The sequence below is a fragment of the Phocoena sinus genome, chromosome 3 (genome assembly GCF_008692025.1).
Source record: "Phocoena sinus isolate mPhoSin1 chromosome 3, mPhoSin1.pri, whole genome shotgun sequence".
Lineage (NCBI taxonomy): Eukaryota > Metazoa > Chordata > Mammalia > Artiodactyla > Phocoenidae > Phocoena > Phocoena sinus.
Window position 1 is genome coordinate 138,955,508 of NC_045765.1, and position 23,288 is coordinate 138,978,795.

The 23,288-nt window shown below is 38.6% G+C and overlaps 2 protein-coding genes across 4 annotated transcripts; one reads left to right on the forward strand and one right to left on the reverse strand.

Annotated features, from left to right (window-relative positions):
• Nucleotides 1-630: 630 nt before the first annotated feature.
• On the reverse strand, nucleotides 631-21,470 carry C3H5orf51 (chromosome 3 C5orf51 homolog). 3 transcript variants are annotated; one of them, XM_032627010.1, is made up of 7 exons: nucleotides 21,147-21,403; nucleotides 16,223-16,329; nucleotides 13,922-14,065; nucleotides 12,647-12,778; nucleotides 11,641-11,755; nucleotides 7,467-7,578; nucleotides 631-5,987 (listed from the first exon to the last, which is right to left on the reverse strand). In XM_032627010.1, exons 1-7 carry the CDS (start codon nucleotides 21,244-21,246, stop codon nucleotides 5,978-5,980), a joined length of 720 nt encoding a protein of 239 aa, XP_032482901.1. In that variant the 5' UTR covers nucleotides 21,247-21,403; the 3' UTR covers nucleotides 631-5,977. The 3 variants fall into 3 exon arrangements, 2 of the variants coding, with proteins under 2 accessions (XP_032482901.1, XP_032482900.1); XR_004349226.1 differs by adding an exon at nucleotides 16,746-16,825 and having other exon boundaries at nucleotides 631-11,755; nucleotides 21,147-21,430; XM_032627009.1 differs by lacking the exon at nucleotides 7,467-7,578 and having other exon boundaries at nucleotides 21,147-21,470.
• On the forward strand, nucleotides 15,269-21,267 carry LOC116751297 (protein FAM136A-like). Its single transcript, XM_032627011.1, has one exon. It carries the CDS (start codon nucleotides 16,375-16,377, stop codon nucleotides 16,786-16,788), a length of 414 nt encoding a protein of 137 aa, XP_032482902.1. The 5' UTR covers nucleotides 15,269-16,374; the 3' UTR covers nucleotides 16,789-21,267.
• Nucleotides 21,471-23,288: the final 1,818 nt, after the last annotated feature.

A 23,288-nucleotide genomic window follows, 5' to 3' on the forward strand; every position in this document is an offset into this window, starting at 1 on the left:
GTGCAGCATCTACCTCAGGCGCCAAACAAGGAGCATGCACAGCTAATGCTCAAAAGACCCAAATTCTCTGACGGCTTTCAGAGAAAGGTTTTTAAAGACAGGGCGAGGGAGAGGGTTGCGGGGTGCATGGTCAGCTCGTGGACACTCCTGATTGGTTGGTGGGGAGGTAATCGGGAGTCAGCATCATCAACCTTCTGGTTCCAACCAGTCTGGGGTCTATGTGCTTGTGGGCAGCATATAGTTAACTTCTTCCACCTGGTGGGATTTTCAGTATTTGCAAAACAGCTCTAAGGGTATGGCTCAGAATATTATCTATAACCCTTGAGGAGGAACAAAAGGTTCTTGACTTTGTTTAATGGTTAAACCATTATTATTTTGTCCTGTTTGACTGTTTTCCTTTGTTTCTGCATTTTCTCACTTCTCTGATTAAATTTATTTTTGGAACTTGGGGAAAGCCTAGGAGGCTAAAGTTTTTCTATAAACAAGAGGCAGGTGGAGGACATAGGGGGAGGGGAGGAATCTGTCCCAGAAAGGGCCCATAGGGTCCTGCTTGATTATAAATCGTAAACTAACATGATAAGTTTTCATTCTGACACAACACTCAGATATAAAAGAAAACAAAGATACAAATATGGGACTATGGTTTTATTTTTTTTTAATTTTATATGTTCCAAAACATTTTACTTGGAAATTTTCACTAGAAGTAGGAAAATAAAAAACAGTAAGGAACAGCAGCACGAATACATAATGCATATTTTAACTGTGGATACATTAAATGTATGTTAATGTAATACTTCCATGATAGCTCATATTGTGTTAAAAAATAATAATACAAGGAGGTGATACTAGAGAACTATGGAATCCTGTATTCTGTGGTAGAAGGGGTATCCTTATGGGAGTCAGAAAAGGAGCCCTGGAAGGTGGAGAGAAAAGTGACAAGCAATCTAAAACTAGCATATAAGCCAGCTGTGGGTTTTTAAAAAATGGCATTAAAATGAATCTCCCACTTTAATGAACATCAGACAATTCCCAGTGGGACTGACTGTAAAGGCAGGAATGTAAATTTCATTGTGGGGTTTTAGCCAATGACTCTCACCTCACTCTACTGTATGCAAACAAGTAAGGGAAAGTCTTCACTCATGATCTGCACCTTAATCAGCATCAAACAATTCACAGTAGCCAGAAACCCTATAAATGCAGCAAAGCAGACAAGCCTTTAACTAAGTCTCAAAGCCTAGATAGCATGAGAAAATTCATAATGGAAAAGAACCATACAAATTTAAGGATTATGAAAAATCCTTTAACAAAGTTTAAGTTTTAGTAACCATCAAAGAGTTCAAAATGGAGAGAAACCGCAAGTGTAATAAATGCTACAAGGTCTTTAGGTTATCACTTACCCATTAGTAAGGGCCACACTGGAGAGAAACCCTTTAAATGGGATCAAAATGAGAAGTTCTTAGGTAGTGATTCATTGTTTAATTCAGCATCAAAACTTCCGTAAGAAAGAGAAACTTCATGAATATACTGAATGTGCAATGGCACACTGAACAGTATTCAACCAGAGGGGTAGACCCAAATGCTGAAGTGGACAGGTGCTTACAGGTGCCTTCCCAACCACCCTAAATAAAACAGCACCCCTCTTGAGTCACACTAGCCCCATGCCCTGCTTTATTCTTCATAGCACTCATCACTCACCAAGCTACACATTTATTTCTTAAAATGCGTTAACTTCCTCCACTAGAAAACAAACTCTGGTGTTTTACAAAGCTATATACTCAGTGCCTAGGATAAAACCTAGCATGTAATAGGCACATAATAGTTGTTGATGAGTGAATTATAGTAATTATAGTACTTTTCTTATGTGGAGTATTTGGTATTTTGAAGTTAATCCATTCTAAATGAAACAGAATTTACATAGCAGGCTTTAACACATACAAAAATGTACTGTCCATTGTTTTGTAATACATCACAGTAAAAAGCATTATAACTGTTATGGTCTACAAATTATTCTCCAATTGTGTGGGGGATGAAAAAGTTGTACAAAAAGCACCCAACAGTAGCCCCATTAGTGTACCAACCAGTGAGAGACCCAAGTGGTTCACAGGGTCATGAAGACAAAATGGAGTTCCCAGCTTCTGAAGAGAAAGCTCTCTACTTTTCTCTGGTTCTAGATCTAAATGATACTTTACTCCTCTGAGGAGTAATTCCCTCTTGGCCTTGTCAACCGCTGGTACAGAGGTCAGGGCAGTTTGGAATCCAAGAGCAGTAACCCTTTTGTGGCAGACTTCAGCACTTAAGAATCATGCCTCTTATGAATTCAAAAAACATTACTAAGGGCCTACTATTCATTAAGCACTATGCATAAAGATAAATTTTTAAAATATGGAGTTTGCCAACTCATAAGAAAAATGACTATAAAGCAATGTGATCAGTGTGATAACATGGGTTGGGGAAGTTTCAGGGAGCAGAAGCAGAGTGACATGTAACTTTGACTGAAAAGGGCTGGAAAAAGCCTTATGGATCCAATATCACTGGAGCTGAGTCCTAAAGGATAAATAGGTATTCACTTGACTACAAAGAAGGGCAAAGTGTTCCAGCCAGAAGTAACGAGGATATTGAGGAAAAAATACACACAGCACATTGGGGAAGGAACTAGTATACTTGTGATTGATCATGATTCTCTAAAAAGGGTGGGGCGAGGGTGGGTAGTCTGTGATTTAAACCTTTATACTTAGAAAGCACAAAGGTTATTTTCATAGCAAAACTTGTAAAAGCTAAGTTAAATAAAAATCTTAGCTGTGTAAGGATAAACAAGGAGACAAAGGCAGAGATAGGGAGAGACTCTCCTTGTCCCAAGCAGCTCCATCAGAATGTTGATCAAAAATGAGCCTAAGGAACACTGGACTAGAAAATGATCACACAGGAAGAGCTGCAGAGATGTGGCTGGCAAGGTAGGCAGAAGTAGGTTACAGCATTCTGTGTTGCCCTGCTTCGTGGAAGATCAAAAAACGAGAAAACATGAACCGGAAAAGATTTTAGATGAAAAGTAAGGATTAGTTGTTTGAACATATCGAATTTAAAATTACTATGGGATGTCTAAGTGAAGATATTTAATAGGCAGTTAGAAAGAAGGTTTAGAAAGCAGAAGCTGGGATTCAAGCTACAGGTTTGGGAGTCAGCCTAACATTACAGGTGATAGAAGCTGTGGCTATCAATAACATCACATAAATGCACAGTTGACCCTTGAACAATGACGGAGTTAAGGGTGCAATCCTCCTGGCAGTCAAAAATCTGCGTATAGGGCTTCCCTGGTGGTGCAATGGTTGAGAGTCCGCCTGCCGATGCAGAGGACGTGGGTTCGTGCCCCGGCCCGGGAGGATCCCACATGCTGCGAAGCTGCTGGGCCCGTGAGCCATGACTGCTAAGCCTGTGTGTCCGGAGCCTGTGCTCCGCAACGGGAGAGGCCACAACAGTGAGAGGCCCGCGTACTGGGAAAAAAAAAAAAAAAAAATGTGCATATAACTTTTAGTCAGCCCTCCATATCTGCAATTCCTCTGTATCCAGAGATGCAACCAACCACTGATTGTGTAGTACTGTAGTATTTACTACTGAAAAAAAACCCACGTATAAGTAGACCCACGTAGTTCAAACCTGTGTTGTTCAAGGGTCAACAGTATTTAGAGTAAGTAAAAAGGAAAAAAGGGAGAAAGGAAGGAAGGAAGGAAAAATGGAAGAAGGAGGTAAAAGAAAAAACAGTATTCTGGAAAAGAGCAATATGTACAGGATATTGGCAGATAAAAGAGAAGCCTCGGGGGAATGAGGGAGCCGGCAGAGAGGAAACGTGGAGACTAGTCTTCAACACGAAGCAGGATACCTCTTTTCCTCCTCAAAGGGGGGACATGAGCAGGGCAAAATGGGTGAACAAACACTGACCTCCTCATAGTCTCTATTTTCTTTAAGACAGGACCAACAGCCATGTGCTAGGGGAGGGGACAAAGGGCCAGAGGAGAGTGATGAGGCAAGTTAGAGGTTTGGATTAGCCACACTGGGAAAGGGACAGGGGCCACACTAGTAACAGACGAAAGGCTTACACTGAGGGCTCTTCTAAAGCTGAAGGCAAGATACTTAGAGTGATTCCACTTTGAAGAAGCTGCAGGAACTTCACATGAAACTCAGCATCCCAAAAAAAGAAGGTGGAACGATAGGATTAATTCAATGTTGAGGGACTGCAGAATGATTAGGCTGAAAGACCAGGGGAAGATGGATTTGAAGGGACTGTGAAGAGCACGTCATATGGTGCCCCATAAGGCCAAGGCTGGACAGGGAAGGAAGAAAACCTGAAAGAGGCTGATGGTGAGGAGAAAAGGGGACAGGAAGAGGAGGAGGCTATGAGGAAGCTAAAGAGATACAAAAGAAATAAGAGAGAGAAGAATCAATCAAAATGAGGAAGTAAAAAACTGGAAAGATAAGAATGTCACTAGCTATTGAAATTTAAGATTTCAGAAAGAGAAACTCAGGATGGTGATATTCATGTTGAGGGCATGGGAGTTAAGTTCCTGGAATGTGATGAAGTCAACGGCCCAGAGGTGAAGGATATTGGCAAGGTATCAGACAGATCATCCCAAGACGACAACAGAAACTGAGGTAGACAGAAAGACTGTCAGCAAGATACGAGGTGGGGCTCTTGGCCTTTAACACTCACCCCTACAATTAAAGACAAAGACTATTAAAATTTCAAAACATGAAAAGATGTGCTCTAAAGACATAAGACTAATGGCGGACTAACCTAACTTGGTTTTATCTTCATTACTCATTTAATAAACCGTGCATATTCTTTTAAACAAAATAGGAAAATCATTTTGAAATTTTTATAAAATGCCTAATAGACTAAAAATTTTAAATGCCATTAGTAGTACGTGGTGAAACAAACAAAAATTCTTTTGTGGAGTCTTTCATTATTTATCTTAGTCTGGAAATGGTACATGGATGTTGGTCACAATTTTTCATTTTGCCAATTTTTATATCTATAGCATATATACAAAGCAAAGAGGGGACTTGATTTTAATCTCTGAAGTGCAGCAAACTTCAAGACAGGGAGATTAAAAAATAATCTAAAAACAGTTAAAATGTTCAATTTTATGTTATGTATATTGTACCACAATAAAAAAAAAAATCTAAAGTAATAGAAAAAAACTCTTTATAGAGATAAATTGGATTTCTCCTTAGTATTAGTTACAGGATATCTGTAGCTCAGAGTGAGTTAGAATAACATAAATGCCATTTTAGATATTAAAGAATCATTCCTTCACAGGTTTAAGAATATATAGTGAGGGACTTCCCTGGTGGTCCAGCGGTTAAGACTCTGCCTTCCAATGAAGGGGGTGCAGGTTCGATCCCTGGTCGGGGAGCCAAGATCCCACATGGCTCGTGGCCAAAAAACCAAAACATAAAACAGAAGCAATAATATAATAAATTCAGTAAAGACTTTAAAAATGGTCCACATCAAAAAAAATCTTTTTTTTTTTTAAATAAAAAGAATATTAGTGAAAGATGGTGATGGCATTTAAAAAAGGGTAATAACCATGCTGGCTATCTTTATGTAGTGTAATGTTCCTAAATTCAGTATCAATATGTCTTCTTTTCTGGAACTTCCATTTCCTGAGCCTTTTTGTTTTCCTGTTTGAAAAGGAGTAGATGAACTTACTAGTTAGTGTGATGCTGAAAGAAGTTTAAAATTTGTTTTGCATTTGTTGTATTCCATTCTTGTTCTTTCAGGGGTCCTTCGCACACAGATACATACTTTTTCAAAATTTTTTCTCCTACTTCTCGGAAATCCAAAGGTTCTTTGTGTGTAGTGTAGCTTGCTCCAGAAACACCAGTATCCACTTCATGATTTTCTGGCTGTTGATCTGCACAATGCTTCAATCCCCAATAACACATTTCTCCACTGTACATCATAGCCAGCAAATGAATGTCACTAAATATTCCTGGGAAAGTCATTTAAGTTGAGAGATTAGAATTTAAAAAGAAACCCTGGTGATTAAGACTCTAATAAAATCCTTTTACATCATTAAGCATTTTCCCTTCTCATTTAACAGCTGTACTTAGAAAAGCCAACTATCACTAACACAATCCTCATTCCATAGGCACTTCTATCTCTATTTTATCTATAAAAGAGACCCAATCCCACCCTCCCCCAGAAAAGAATTATTTTTAAAGACTCATATAGGTCAGTGTGTTAATCTTTCTGGTGTTCTCTTTAGGATCTCTTTGAGAATCTAATCTAAATCGATGGAACCTCTCCCAGAAGGTACATCCCATATTCCGCATACAATTTCAGAGTACTCAAAGATTCCCTCAATCCCATCCATGAACACAGCTTTTACTTAGGGGTATACTCAGGATCAATAATACAGTTCCTATATTTCTACAGCAGTGTACAGAGATGATCCTGCATAATCGTGTCCCTTAGAAGCCATATGATTCTAAGTTACCAAAGATGTTAAATTGTATCCAAGATGCTTTATGTTCCCAGGAAAAAGGAATACACTGCAGGATTTCCATCAAAAGTTGAAAGCCTGCTTATTATGGAAGAAGGTGATTATATAATTAAACATTTATGACACACAAAGTATATTAATTTGATATAAAAACAAAAAGACCTAGAATTGTAAAGATCTGGGGATAAATTATCAACTTTGTATAACTCACTAAAGCTCTTTAAACTTCAGTTTGCAAAAATCGGGATTCCACATGCCCTACTTATTTCATGGAATTTTCTTAAGAAACATAAAATAAAAATGCATAAACCATAAAGTGCTATTAAATTATATGACTATTTAACTTTTTCAAGTCATAAAATACAAATAAATGATCTATTCTACTAGACAGGTACTTGTGTGACTAGAAAAGTTTACCTCAAATAAATGAGCATCATAATCTCAGTTGCTCACCTAATATGGCTCATCAGAAATGACTATGATAGTACTAGAGATATAATAATACAAGAAAAATCCAGCTTCCAAAACTGTTACAGTTTGTATTATCTTGAATCTATTGCAAGTTTTTGGTAGTCTCAGAGTTTGTCCCTATAGGTAACCCTTCACCTCACCTCCAATTCAGCTTATAAATAGTAGCAAGAGAAGGAATAAGCTTAGCAGACGAACTGATTCATTACACTGTTATATCAACAAAAGAAATAATTAAGAGCAGAATCTGAGGCTTGCATTCATGAACATACGATGGGCTACACTCTATAAATTATGCTTTCTATGTATAAAACAACTCAATAAGTACAATGCATATTACCCATAATCACTTCTTTTCACTTCATTTCTTCATAGTTAAAAGGTCATAAACCTCACAGAAAAAGCTGGAATAGCATTAGATGTTATTTAGAATATAAAAAGAAACAGACCTAGAATCAAGAGGATCTGGGTGTAAATTATTGACTTTGTGCAACTCACCAAAGCTCTTTAAGCCCCAGTCCGCAAAAATCAAGATTCCACATGCCCTCCTTAATTTCATGGAATTTTCTTAAGGAATAGTTTGCTGTTTTTTCCAAATTAACGATTTTCACTGCAGAATTATATTTCATATTAGATAGGACATTTTCACTGAATTTATATCCTTTTTCTTTTTTGTGATCCTACACCCTAATTATTCCTCAAAAGACTGGTAGAGGGGAGTAAGGAGATAGAAGCAAAAATGAAAAGAAGGTTAACTTTTAAGCAGACTAGAGCCTTAGCAGGAGGAGCTGAAGTAAGTCCCACAAAGTGAAGCCACTTGGGAAAGATGAGAAGTGTTTGCTTAAGGGAGAGCTGGCATTCAATTTGTGCCCAACTCTAAGTTAGCCTCATCCTTTATATTAACAAGGAGTGATGGTTAAACAAGGTAGACAGATATCCTTTGGAAAGGTGTTTCTGAGGAGAGAATGAATAGCTATATGCTAAAGAGTGGTTCTCAAACTTTAGTCTGCATTAGAATTACCTGGAGGACATGTTGAAATGCTGATTGCTGGGCCCCCACCTCCAAAACTTTCAGATTCAGGTATGGGATTGGGTCTATGAATCGGCATTTTTTTTTTTTTTTGAATCGGCATTTTTAACAAAGTCCTAGGACCTAGGGTGAGGCTGCTGGTCCATAGACACTATGCTAAACTACTGTACTGCATTAAAATACCAAAGGAAGAAATGAACAACGTAAAAATTACACATTCTCCCTCTCTACTCCCCCAAGGAATCCATTACTCTGTAGCTATAGTCTTTTTGCTGATACAAATTTTCCTTGGTATTTTTTCTGCTAATGCTCAGCATTGTTTTCAATAAAATACTTCACTTTGCACTGCTTATATCCTTGGCGAACACATCAAGAGAGCGCGGGGGGCAGGGAGGAAGAGAGTGAATAACCCATGAAGTAAAAGTGATGGCAGAAAGATGACCTTCATAGAAAAAAAAAGGTAGCCAGACTGGCATTCTCTAGAAGCACTGATGTCTAAATCTGACTGCATCATAATTACGGTAGATTATAAAAATAGATTCCTGAACTCCACATATTAAATCAGAACCTGAATGTGATACACAGAAATCTGTATTTTTGGGGACTTCCCTGGTGGCGCAGTGGTTAAGAATCTGCCTGCCAATGCAGGGGACAAGGGTTTGAGCCCTGGTCCAGGAAGATACCACATACCGCAGAGCAACTAAGCCCGTGCACCACAACTACTGAGCCTGCACTCTAGAGCCCACAACCCACAACTACTGAGCCCACATGCCACTACTACTGAGCCTGCGCACCTAGAGCCTGTGCTCCGCAACAAGAGAAGCCAGAGCAATGAGAAGCTTGAGCACTGCAACGAAGAGTAGCCCCGCTCGCTGCAACTAGAGAAAGCCCGTGTAAAGCAACTAAGACCCAACGCAGCCAAAAATAAATAAATAAATTTAATTAAAAAAAAAAAAAAGAAGAAAAGAAATCTGTATTTTTAAACAAGCTACCCAAGCAATTAGTGGCGTCAATTCAGAGCTGCTCCTTTAAGCCATCTGAAATCCAGGTTCTGGGCTAAGCTATGAGCCAAAGGCTGCTGGGAAGGGGGCTCTTCAGTGGCATAAAAAGGCATAACCCAAGGATGTGCACAGCTGAACAATCTTTTAACCTAGTTAACTCGAGTTATCCTGACAAGGCTATTTTTATAAGGGCCCACAGAAGAATGAACCATAGAAATGAGATAAAAAGATTTACTGAATACATTACCTGGTAATTTTTAAAAGCTGAAAATTTAATGGCATACAGGTAATGACCAAAGGACAAAATGATTATCTCACCTTGGAAAACGAAATAAAAATCATACTAAGTATACACTGTTTTGAGTTTTATGTAAAATCAGGCAAATTATCATTAAGATCTGGCCACAAAAATATTTTGATGATTCATATAGAACTTTTCTCTCTAATTAGTACTAAGAATTTTTCCGAATTATGTTTTTTATATTGACTAACAAAAAATTTAAAAAAAAATTAGAGCCACTCCACCAGGGCCTTAAGAGTAATTTGGCCTATGAAAAGTAGGCTTCCTGGCTTCTAATCTACATCTTGAGGAATGAAGTATGGAGGAACAAACTGCTTTAGATGAGAGCAAGAAGTCAGCACCAAAAGAGGACTGATGCCTGTGGCAAAACTGCTAGGGAGTTGATGTTGTTTTGTTGTTTCCTGGAAAAAAGAGACCCTTTCTGTGCCTTTGATTCCCCTGTTGAAGAAGCAATGGAAGATAGAGGCGAGTGTAATCAATTATAATCCAAGAGAAGACACCAGTATCACAAGCATCGTGATAAAAAAATGCTAGGCCATGAGAATATATGACTTTATGACTAGAAATGGGAGAATAAGGGAAATTGGTGACTTGTGCTCTTTTCTTTGGCTCTAAATAAGCTTTAATGCCCATCTCTGCTTTTTCTTTTAAATCAATCCATGTGGGTGAGGAAATTTTAGAAAGATCATTTTTAACGCAGGTAATCGGTTCACTAGTTACCTGGAATAAATACTTCCCACAAATAAATCAAAACACCCCATGTTTGTCAAAACATCATGCCCACTGAAGAAGCACCTTATAGTCACAAGTTTTTTTAGGACAAGCTACTTGCCTGAATAAACTGAAGGTAACAACTTTTGGACAGCAGTAGCCAGTCATATGTTAATGGCTCTTAAATCATGGTGGTTTTTTTCTGTGTGTTTTCTAATAGAAAGGAAAAGCCTATAGAAGCTAACAAAGAAAGAATTAAAATACACTTATAAAATTAAAACACAGAATTTTCCCTAAGAAGTTTTCTTCTTATTCCCCATGTCTGAATTTTCCCCATCAAAATTTCCCCAAAATTTCAGATGAAGCATAAAAGCAAGTTTACACAAAGAACCTAACATCACTTGCCAGCTATGTGACCTTATCAGGCTTATCAGGACCTCAGTTCTTCCATCTGTAAAAAGAGACACTAAAAGTAAGTGGTTCTTCCCTCCCAAACCTCAGTCTAAAACCCAAATGATGCTCTATATCCAGTTCCTAACATTTTTAAGTGCATATAAGTTTATGACAGAAACTAGCAGTTACCACCCAATATTCATTCTTCCTTTCTTTCTTAGTAAAGAGACATTATTTGGGATGGCAATGTATCATGTAAAGGGCTATACATCCCAGATTCCCTTGTAGCTATATGAAGCCATGTGATTAAATACTGGCCAGTGAAATGTAGGTAGAAGTGTCCTAAGTGTTGTAACAAACTTGAGAAGGATGAAAGAAAGACTTGGCTGAAAGAAACATCCTTTTGCCATTCCTATGGACTGGAACACAGGTGAGACGGAAGGAGCTCCAGCAGCATCTTGAGACACTGAGAATGGAAGCAATGTCCTCAACAGGGACGCATGTTGCACAACTCTGGCAAGTACTGTTTACACGCATTCTATATAACTCGCCTCCTTCTGAAGCTGTAGCGCTCCACTTTGAAAGACGATGGAGGAAGAAGATAGGAACCTGATGATGCCATGAAGCCACCATAACCAGCTCTAGACCTTTCTGAAGTGAAAAAGCAGTAAATTTCTCCTTGTTTAAAAGTTACTTCCAGTCTCAGGACTTCCCTGGTGGTGCAGTGGTTTAGACTCCGCGCTCACAATACAGAGGGCCTGGGTTCAATCCCTGGTCAGGTAACTAGATCCCACATGCATGCTGCAACTAAGAGTTCTCATGCCGCAACAAAGGAGCCCGCCAGCCACAACTAAGGAGCCCGCCTGCCGCAACTAAGACCTGGTGCAACCAAATAAATAAATAAAATAAATTTTAAAAAATAAAACTAAAATAAAAGTTACCTCCAGTCTCTGTTACAATTAGCTGAACCTAGAGCAGGATCAGGGCTTTGTGGGGATGCAAAATAAGTAAAAGCAACATGATATATTACTGTCCCTAAATTACTAAGCAGAGATTAGCAGTATTTCTCTATATTACGTGAGAAGATTTTTTTTAATTGTTTAAAAAGCCCTTTTATTATTTTTCTGTCTATAATGTAACCTGAAATTTATTTCAATCAAAGTTAAATCTAGTAAACTTCTTAAAATTTAAAAATGCTTTGAAACACTTACAAAACTACAAAAAGGATCACCTTACCTTCACTCAGTAATTTAGCTGTGTCTAGGTCTTGGAAAGAAACTCCTTCATTTAACTGGATGGGACACCGAAAATTCAGCATCTGTAGCAAATAACTGATTCCATCAACAAGGTACTAAATGAAAGTCAAAGATAAAGAATCCAAGTATTAGATGCAGAACTGTAGAAACTTCAAATGTTAATATTTTTACTCAAGAGAATATTGGCTAATATACAGATATATCATATGATTATTACATTACAATATAAGGACCTACTACCCCAAAACTTTTACAAGTATAACCCTCTAATTAGTAAAAGAGTATGGGGAAAAAAGAGAAATCATTAACCAAGAACACATGATTCAGTAATATACTTGTCAAAAATGTCATCAGAGCAAGAAGAGGTTAAAGATAATAAAGATGTGTTCAAAAACTTGTTAAAAATATGGATGTACTTTATTACAATTTAGAAATATTATGATCAAACTTTTACATCTGAAAGTGTGACCTCTCATTTGCAGGCCCACATAAACCATGTGTACAATCAACCTAAGTTAGGAAGGATCCTTAGTGATACAAATATTAAGACAGGATCTTTGGATTTACTAATTTGGTCAGAAGAGTCAAGAAAAATCAGAGGGCCACAATTTCCTAGGAGCAGGGTCATGTGGGATCTTTAGGAGTGATCTGCTGATAGAGAGAGGCTCACAACCAAGTTTGTTTTCTTCAGGCCAAAAATATGCTTAGAAATTAATATAGATTATCTATCTTGTACGATAAAAAATAAAAATCCAGAACTTAAAAAAAAAACATATAAAACTTCCCAGTTTACAAAGGGCTTTTACATGTTATCTTATTTAATCTTCACAGTAATTCCAATTTGTTTAAGATTACATAGCTGGTAAGTACAGGCCTGGAATGCCAACCCAGGCCCTTTGATTCCTCTACTCTTAATCCTGTACTAAACAGCTTTTGGAAACCTATAAATGTCAACAATAAAACATGTATGAGGAATGCTTTTTCACCTTTTTAAGCAAGCTAGATTTTCTTGTGAGCCATTCTCTCCTTTTGGTCAGAGAATGACAATACATGTAGAGTAGGGCTCCTCGTCTCCAAGAGAGACATTCCAGGAGTTCATCCCCAAGCAAATCGCAGTGCTGAAATACAACAAAGACACAGCTAAAAAGAGAAACTTCGTGTCTGTAAAAATCAAAATTAAATTTCAAAATATTGAGCAATTAAAAAATACTCATTTCACAAAATTTGCTCTTTACTTAGCAACCTACACAGGAATGCCTTACTCTGAATCAATTAGAAATATAGAAATCTATTGCTACGTGAAAATTAAAATAACTACTCCAATTTACAAATATTTCTAGAAAATTGATGTTCAAGTATTTTAGTAGCCAATTCTCTAATACATTTGAAATATAAGTATTCCATAATCTGAAAAAATAAGTTTTCAGAAATATGTTACTTGAAACAATTTCTACTACTGCTAAAATAAAACAATGAAAAGATATACACAAGAACAATTTTAATAAATCAAACTTTTACTATGTGATATCATTTAAAACTTGGGATTATTTGTTTCCAGTTAGCATTCCCTGATAAACACAAAGAGCAACAAAGATATCTACGTAGAGAAAGCCAGCGGACAGTTCAAGATGAGAAATCATTTGCTTGAAAGAGTAGCCAGGGCTAGAGACAAAAATCTTGGAATCATCTAAACAGAGACAGCAGTAAAAACAAGTTGTCAAGCAAAGACAAACTACAGACTATCAGAGGATTAAGGAGATATCTTTGGGGAGTGCCTATGTTTCCAGACTGGAAGAGAGGGGAGATGCTTGAAAAAGAGCAAGAGCAAGGCTTCTTAGAGATGAAGAGGAGCATGCAGGGCCTCCAAGGGATGGGGTGATCATTGGTAAGAAAGGCAACAAATGTCCAGGCAGAAGAAGACTGAAAGGACGAGAGATGTGGTATTAGGTTACTAGGGACCTTCAAGAAAACACAGCATCTGTAAAAGTAAAGGGAGCAGAAACAGCAAATGTGTATGTTTAGAAAATTACTAGGCACTGTAGTTACAATATAATTCCATCAAACAAACATTCTGAAACATATTTACAAAAATATGATACTCGAGTTGTGACATCAGTCTGAAATGTTCAACTCTTACGTCCCTCCTTCAATCTTAATTTAAAACAAAGATACATTTAAGAAAAAAAAAATACAGATTCTAAAGGGTAATATAGCAGTAATCAGCAGCATTCCACCATAATTCATAGTTGTGCAAAACTTACTTTTGGATGCATATTATTTTCTTTAACCAAAATTTCTGGTTCTGAAAGAAAACTGATCAACTCTTTTACTTTTTGTGAAGAATCTTCAGGAAAATCTTCATCTACTAGCTTGTTCTCCTCAAAATATGTCATGTCCAAAATAGCCTGAAGTGAGAGAGAAAAAAAAGTAGAAATGATTTCAACTCGAATAAATAATTCTTATAGTTTAATCTTACATATATATACTTTATTAGACATTTAAATCTTCTAGCACAGTATTTAAGTAGTCAAACTATCTAGCTATAAATATAATCTAAGATGAACTTTATAGTAAACTTCATAGGATTTTACTAAAATACTGAATTAAGATAATCTAGTTTCCCTCAAAAAGTAAAATGGGTATTTATGTTTTAATTCAGATAAGCTAACTATATACAATATAATTATGAAAAGTATATTATAGTCTTTGCTATTTGTACATATATACTTCCTGAACATTTTCTAAATGCCTGCCATATCAAGACAAGGTCACTACCTCTAGTTTTGTATACTGAATCTTCAAAGAATTACCTGTTTCTCAAATGAAGCACCAGCACTTTAAAACTACCCAATCCTTTTTCTTTGTTTAATCTACTGGACTAAGACTAAGGAAACTGAGTTCTAACAAAGGACAAGTCATATTTTATCTTTGTTTTGGAGCCAGTTTCTTCATTGACAAAATGAAGAAACTGATCCAAATGCCTTTCAAAGTCCCTTGCTTTGAGGGTAAAATGAATTAACATATGCAAACACTTCGAACATTACCTAGCAAACAGCACTACTTAAGTGTTAAGTGCTCTCGTGTAGAAGGTCTAAGCCAGGAAGGGAGAGATTATCATCCTAAGGAAAATGACCTGGTGAATGAGAACCGTAAGTAAGATCCAAAGGGGTTTGGGGAATTTTAATCTATATTTCTAATTCTTTTGCCTTATTCTTAGAAATAAGTTAAAATGTTTAGAACTCTCCCATGTGAAAGAAACAAGACAAGCAAGGAAACTTCTGAAAGAAAAGAGAGGTAAATTTCTCCCAAATTGTAACAGCTCTCTGGGGTTTGTGGGTAGTTGTTACAGGCTCATTCAACCACATCGGAAGGCAGAAAGCATCTCCATGTACCTCCTAACAGAAAGCAGAGTGTCAGGCACCTAAGTGCTATGAACGTGCATTTTGGAAACTTCACTGAGTTTACTCTATCTCCTATAAACCACTTCATCTTTATTATCCCTTGGCAATCAAGTAAGGGCATACGAAGCACTCTGTCAACTATAAAGTGCTATACAAATGTTACTTACTATGATAAAATTATGTGTTTTGTTTTTTTTTTTTGCTGCACTGCACAGCCTGCGGGATCTTAGTTCCCTGACCAGGGATCGAACCCATGCCCCTTGCAGTGGAAGCACGGAGCCTTAACCGCCGGACCACCAGGGAAGTCCCTCAAAATTATGTTTCTTAGTGTCCACTTGCCTCAGCAGTGTTTGAGAAAACTGAGAAAACAGATCTTATCTGTAGAAAGGTCTAATGTGAAAGGAAAGTAAAAAAAGGGGGGAACAGAAAAATCTTATGGACTTGCATAACAAAAGCACAGGTAGTCAAGTTGAGAATCCAAAGGAAAGGTGAATTTCAGGGAAAAAAAATAATCAGAGCCCTTATAGAAACCTCCATTCCCTCTGACTAACCTTTCACACCTTGGAAATTGCACATTTGAGTGTTTCTTTGTTTTGTTTTGTTTTAATTAATTTATTTATTTTTGGCTGTGTTGGGTCTTTGTTTCTGTGCAAGGGCTTTCTCTAGTGGCAAGCGGTGGCCACTCTTCATCGTGGTGCGTGGGCCTCTCACTATCGCGGCCTCTCTTGTTGCAGAGCACAGGCTCCAGACGCGCAGGCTCAGTAGTTGTGGCTCACAGGCCTAGTTGCTCCGCAGCATGTGGGATCTTCCCAGACCAGAGCTTGAACCCGTGTCCCCTGCATTAGCAGGCAGATTCTCAACCACTGTGCCACCAGGGAAGCCCCATTTGAGAGTTTTGCTTAATTATCTATAAAGGGAAGCAATACTGTTATCTGCAAGATTTTTTTCCTTTTTATCAACACATCCAATAAACTTTTCTTCTTTGTAAGGATACTTACTGCCTTACAGCTTCAAGTCTATATGCTTTATACATACAGTTTTTTTTAACACAAACACTTTAAATAGAGAATAAACTGCTTTCATCACACCTAAATTTTGGAGTAACCCTCTTAAATAAGCAAACTGCCTCAACAACGTCAGAAACCACATCTGTTTCAGTACCTGTGTGTAAAGTTCAAGAAGATTTGATGGATTTGAACATTCTTTGTCTTCTCCACACAGAAGTTTCAATTTTTCTAGAGCTGCAGAGGCCCGAATTAAAAAGTGATCTATAAGAGATAAAATCATGATTATTGGAGCAGCATGGGGTCATCATGGCACAGCTGCAGCAGCTCCAGGTGCAGGAGGCGGTGGACTCTATGGTGAAGAGTCTGGAGAGACAGAACATCCGGAAGATGCAGGGCCTCATTTTCCGGTGCAGCGCCAGCTGTTGTGAGGACAGCCAGGCGTCCATGCAGCAAGTGCACCAGTGCATTGAGCGCTGCCATGCACCTCTGGCTCAAGCCCAGGCCCTGGTGACCAGCGAGCTAGAGAAGTTCCAGGACCGCCTGGCCCAGTGCACTATGCATTGCAACGACAAAGCCAAGGATTCAATAGATGCGGGGAGTAAAGAGCTTCAGGTGAAGCGGCAGCTGGAGAGTTGCGTGACCAAGTGTGTGGATGACCACATAAACCTCATCCCAACCGTGACCAAGATGAAGGAGTCTCTCTCATCCATTGGGAAATAGATGTCTGCTATTGGCCATCAGGGCTGAAGGCAGGAATCTATTTAAAAAGAGGAATGGGGATTTGGGTTTTCTAAAGTTTATGAATGAGGAAATTAAGGATGGCAGCAAGTGCCTATGTCTCTTGCCTCTGGACACTGGTTCCTTTGTGTTTGAATCCTAGAAAGTGAAAAAACCTGGTGCTAGAATTTGGGTCAGAGATAGCACAGGAGAGTTTTTGTGAGCCTGAATTTCATGTGGCAAGTGCTTATCCTGGCAGCAGGGAGTCTCCCTTGTACCAAACCAGAGCCCTCCAAGGTACCAGCTTCTCCTAGTACACAGATATCAACAGGCTGGCAGGTTCATCTGACCTGCTTATGAGCTGGTGGAGTGTGAGGAGAGGTGTTTCTGTTTGTTGCCAACCTCCTGTTTACCAGAAGGATCACTACAACATTTTCCACAAACTGGAAATAAAACAAAATCCATGAGGTCACTAATTTAGAAGGGGAAAGGGGGGCTTCTGGGGATTTGTTTTGCTTGGTTTTGTTTTATATACAAGGGCATGAAGTTACTTTAAGATGTAGAGTTGGGAGAGGTAATTTGGATAAAAACTTTGAAAGGGTCCTTGCGGATATTCATTTCTGGCCATCAAGATGTGGATGCACATTTCTTAAAATTCTCACACATTACATCTTTCAGCCTGGAGACCCTGCAAAAATATAAGAAGCGTTATCACACCGGTAGGGGAAGCAAACCTTCCCTCTAACTGGCAGCCATAATGGGCCCTGAGGGTGTCTGCAGCAGAGTGAGCTGAGTGACAAGACAATCTTGCAGTGATACCCTTGAAGGGAAAGGGGATTTTGATTGTGCTATATGCTAGTATTCAGGAATGAACAGCAAAAGAGGAATTGTTAGCTGCATAATTAAGAGAGTTATGAAGTACTGGCCTTGGAAAAATCTTGTTTTCATAAAACATAACAGAATGAAAGCCTAAACCCAGTATTGCTTACTTTGCCCCCTGTAATAACAGAGCTCTGTTCAGACAATCCCCTGGCAACACGAAGGTCAAAGGAGAAAAAGTAAGCAACTCAGGGGCGAGCTGTGACTCCTTTAGGGCAAAAAAAGGGACAGCCCTCCGTTACCAGATACCACTTTTGCGACCTGCGTTGTTCTTGCCCCAGTTCTGGCACCTTATCATTTTATTAAGGACCTTGCTGTATTTTTACCAACTTATTACTTGAAACGATAATACAGCATGTCTGTTTGCTGTTTCAAGACTGTGATATATTATCCTAGTGGTTTGGTTTTAAAAATAAATAAGACTTAATTTTTCTTCAAAAAAAAAAAAAACATGATTACTTCACATAGTTTCAGAGTGTCATTTAAATGAAAAAAGTTACATATCTAAAATGATGAAATGAAATTATTACAGCATGGTAATAATATCTTTCGTAAAACATGAAGTACATCATAATGCCTAATCCTACTTAAATGTATCATGGAAATTTATTCTTGAAAGCTGGACTGAAAACTTTCTAGGTTCAGCTGTCATTTCTTAAGTGCAATCTGTATTTTCATAATGCTTCTTTTATGACGTTGACATACTCAAAATGTTTAAGCAATAAATTTAAAACCTGTATTGGAATAGTACAAATAATATACATAAATCTACAGAAAGGACTTCCACTAACTTATAACTTCATAAATATATTCTCCAAAAAATAACATGTTTGATTAAATCAAATGCCTCATAAAATGTAAGCACTCTGAGCAATTATAACTTTATAATTGTGTTTATGTATTTATGTATGCAAATAGCTGTTACAATTAAAATTACACAAACTACCTAAATATTTTACTCCTTTAAAAACCTAGAAATGGGACAAATTACTTAATGCCTTCAAAACCTAGACAAAATTAAACTAAATACTTCTGATATACCCTCTAAAAACAACTCCCCCTCACTTCCCCTCTACATGGTCTAATTTCTTCCTTTTCTCTTATGTCATATTCTCTTTGCTTCGACGTTTTCAGTTTTTCTTATGGATTTTTCCTCCCTAACCTACAAAGTGTCCATACCAAGGTGCCATCCACACTTCTGCATCATCTCACGTAGTCAAATTTAAATATGCCCACCATCAAGACGCTTAAATTCCTAAGTATGCCCCTCTGTGGCTTCCTCCTGAAATATGTATCATTTTCCCCTCACTGGCAAATGGACAGAAAATTTAGCACTTGGTGAGGGTCCATCTGATCCAACCTCAGCACCTATACAGGTACGTAAGCTGCTCAGCGTTGGAACAAAAGCACCACCAGCTTAAGCTGCATCTGTTGGCAATAATATGATGACTTTAAGTTTTCCCTGGTAAAGCCTAACCTGTATCTAAACCAGATTCTGAACGCATTAAGGTCCACTATTCACCTAAATTGAAAACTACTTCTTTAGCACTGCCCTCCTATCTCTCCTCAGCCCAGAAGTATCATCCACACAGCTCAGAAAAAAAATTCTATTGCGAACTAAATTGTATGAAACATGGTACTCCTTAGGTACTTCTTAAAACACTGAGTTGATATTTTCTTCTTAATTTGCAGGATTATTTTAAATGTAAAGACTTGCACTTAGTTCACTGAACCGCTGCTGAAGGAGTATCTCATATGAATTCATGACGTAATTACAGAGGTGGAGGGATAATGGCTCACAATTTTAGAAAATTTTTATGAAATGTAGTATTTTTCCTAACCATTCAAGGTAGTGACTGACAAGGCAAAGACAAGTGATTCTTACATAGTCCCTGGAAAAGGTCCCTCTCATGGTATATTTCCATAAAGTAAACATACTATGCTTGTACAATGAGAAATAAATGAACAAAAATTGACCAGAGGTAAAAAGGAGAGTATTCTTAGATGGACTAGTGTCTGGTTGTATCTGATCTAATTTAAAGATAACAGGAACTATCAATCCCTATAACCTAATACAAATATCATTAAAGGACAAATTTTAGGTGCATAGTATTTTTGTGCTATGGGAAAATACAAGTTCAATTCAAATACATGCAACCATGTTTTAATTAAACTTCATAAATACAAGAAAATCTTGCTAGTAATACTGATGAATAGCTCATTACGTGGACCACTATTATTTTAATTCCAGTACACTTCAGAACTTTAAAGCCTCCAAACAAGAATATATACCACTTTAATTTTCAGCCCCCATTCTAGACTGGATTAAAGAACTCGTCCATTGGAAAATGACAATGGCTTTTGGTTTCAATGGTAAGTGAATAGCACACATTCTTTGATCTCTTTAGACTGATTCTAATGGAGTTGGAATGGGGTGGAGATCACTGAATAGCTTACTTAGAAGTAACTTAGATACACTTCCAGGTACAGCTACTACTGTCCATGAACTAACTATTCATGTGATTCACTTACCACAAACCAAAAAAGAAAACAGCTCAGGGTAGTCTGTGGGTTTTTAAGAACATACCCCTAAGAAAAGAAAATCCAGCAAATAATCTTCACTGGAACTAGAGCCATTTTATCATGGACCCTATTCAATAAATTCAGCAACTACTCAATCGCTTGGGAAAACGTTCCACTACTATTTTCCTATGAGTTCGATGACAATGAGACAGTCCACAAGAATTTTTAAAACTGTCTATCTGTAGTAAAGGTGCAAAACTCAAAAGGAAATAATGTAGAAACGTAGAGGCAGCCGGTAAGTATTGAAAGAGAACAAAAGTCCAAGTAATTCTCCGTCAGTTTTTCAAAGGAAACCACTTAGACATTTCCAAGAAAGTATTCTAGTACTGACAGGGCCCTTATGAGACCTGAGGTGATGAATGTGAGAGAATCGTCGAAATTATAACAATGTAAATCTCTTCTGTATTGTTTACAGCTGAGTTTAGAATCCAAAACATAACACAGAAATTCACAACGAAGCAATGAAAAAGTCGAACTGTTATACACGCCTAGCTATCTCTACTACACGCAAAACCATTACTTATTTGCGTACCATCATCCAACTTTAACAACTCATTTAAACTTCCACGTGTACTTCCATCCAGATCTTGCCCTTTTCCCAGTTGCTACCGAGACAATTAAAGACAAGCAGCACTAATATGACTGGGATTTCAGCGCTTTTCACGGGTTATGAAAAATGGGGTCTGGAAGCAAACGCCTTGCCTTTAGGCGTTGTGAGTTCTTGGAGGTGGACCAGCGACCCCGTAGCGCGGGCCAGAAGGGCAACACCTTCGGCAGTCCTGGCCTGGGATCCACACGGACAACAGGCCGCAGCCTCAGCCCCTACGGCCGTCGACCGCCAGCTCTGAACAACCGTCCGCCCGCCCACCTCCCTCCCTCCCTCTCCTCGGCTCCCTCACCATCTTCGCCGGCGGCTTCGCTAAGTTGTTGTATGTGGGCCTGAGCCAGGTCCCCGAGCTCCTCCACTCGCCTCACCACACCGGAGCCTGAGGCCGCCATGGCCACAACAGGCGGGCGCGCCTAGTCACGTGACTGCGCCGGCCTAAGGTCACCTGATACCCCGGCGCTGGCGGGGAGTGGGGGGGTGGAGCTCTCCTGATGGGTGGGAGGGGACCCCAGCTCCAAAAGAGGGCAGGCTCAGGCCCGCACAGGTTGTTCCGGGTTATTCTCGGAATTCTCTCTCCAGAACCCTGAGCAGCAGGCCGACTTTTTAGGGCGGGCGTGACGTCAGGACGCACCTCCCCTCCTCTAAACCAATCGGAAACCGCCCATGTCCCCACGCTGATCCAATGAGAAGCCAGATCTCTGGGTGCGGGGGGGAGGGGGCTTGGCGGGGGCTCTGACTAGAGAGTGCCGAAGTGGCTGGCTGGTGTCTGCCCTGTGTCCAGGGCTGCAGCCGCAGTCAATAGAGCAGACAGGAAAGTCTGAAAATAGTACTGTCTGGTTTTGGTTGCCTGAAATATGCAAAGCCTGGGAGACACTGCTTTGGGAAAGATCCCTGGTATTCTCCCTCCTTGCTGCAACTAATAAATCATTCCTTCTCTGGTTAAAAAAAAAAAAAAAAAAGGACTGGCTCTCCTGGAGAACATCCAAGTCTCTAAGAGGTTACTGTGCGTCTAGATGGGGACCTCCAAACACTGGTGGAAATTCCCAGTCCAAGCGGTTGAGGGTCGCTTTTTTAAAGTTTAATTTTAGCAGCTGGGTTTGTTTTATTTCTGGTCTGCTTTGTCCAGCTCATATTTAACATATTCATCATCATCTCACATCCAATAGTACAAAAATTTTGCATTTACAAAAATTTCTATTGCCATACATCTGAAGACCATGCCTTAAAGCCCTTCGTGTGAAAAGTTCATCCTCTCAACTGTGAGTTTCAAAGCACTCAGGAGTCTAACTTCCACTTTGCAGTCCCTATTTTCTTGCCTCTGGTCAAACAAATCTTTAACTCATTTTTTTCATTTTTCAATTTGACACAGTATATCTTGAATAATCTCCATCCTATCTTATTTCTTATGAAAGGTAGTTTTTTATTGAATAGAAAATACTAAAAATAGGTGCCAACTAAAAGTTGTCGCTTGTCATCTGTTGCCATTCTACAAGAATGAAGTCACTAGCCACTGTAGTCGCTGACCTTCAACACACTCTGAAAGGAGTTCAGGGTAGAGATCAGAAACGAGGCACACTGTACTCTGGGAAAAACTGCAGAACAGACCTTCAGATAGTTAGATATATTCAGGAGAAGGTTTTGTGAGCCCAATTTCTTGTCTCTTCTCATTTCTAGAAAACAAGTAAAATCATTAATGGAGACATCTGCTCCTCGTGACTAGCAGCAACCTTCTGCCAAAATGTGTACTTGACTGCACATATCCCCCTTCACTAAAATCATATATACACTGACAGTTCCTCAGAGCTATCTATAGTCCAGGCTATAGTCCTCATGGGGCCCCAAATAAAACTTAACTCACAACTCTCACGTTGTGCACTTTTTTTGCAGTTGACATAAGGAAATAGTGTAATTGACCACAATGGCTTTCTAGCTGACCTTTGTAACACCAGTTTCTTCTTCCTTCAATTCTCCCTAAACATAGGGAGCAGGAATCAGGTATTAATTTTGTATCCTCAGGGATTCCTACAGTGCCTGATACGTAATAAATACTCAGGAAAAGTTTATTAATTAAACAAAAATTTCATGTTATCTTGTCAATATATTACTCTCTAATCAGGAAGCTGAAGACCAGGAAGGTTACATTATGTGATCAATGTGGGCTAAAGAATCAAAATTCTTATAAACATTTGACATCTCAAAATGCCAAACCTCACTAAGTATATGTATTAAATAAAATTTACAATTCCAGAGATTCATTAAACAACCATGGACTTTCAGCGGGAAACATACCTGACACTGGGAATTATTGCTCAACTGATAGTAAGTGTGTGCATGTCTTCAGAGAGATTTGGAAGGGATCTGAGAACATATAGTACAGCCCCTCATCTCCGGGTGAAGAAACTGGACAGAATTTAACTATTAACTGCTCCAAATC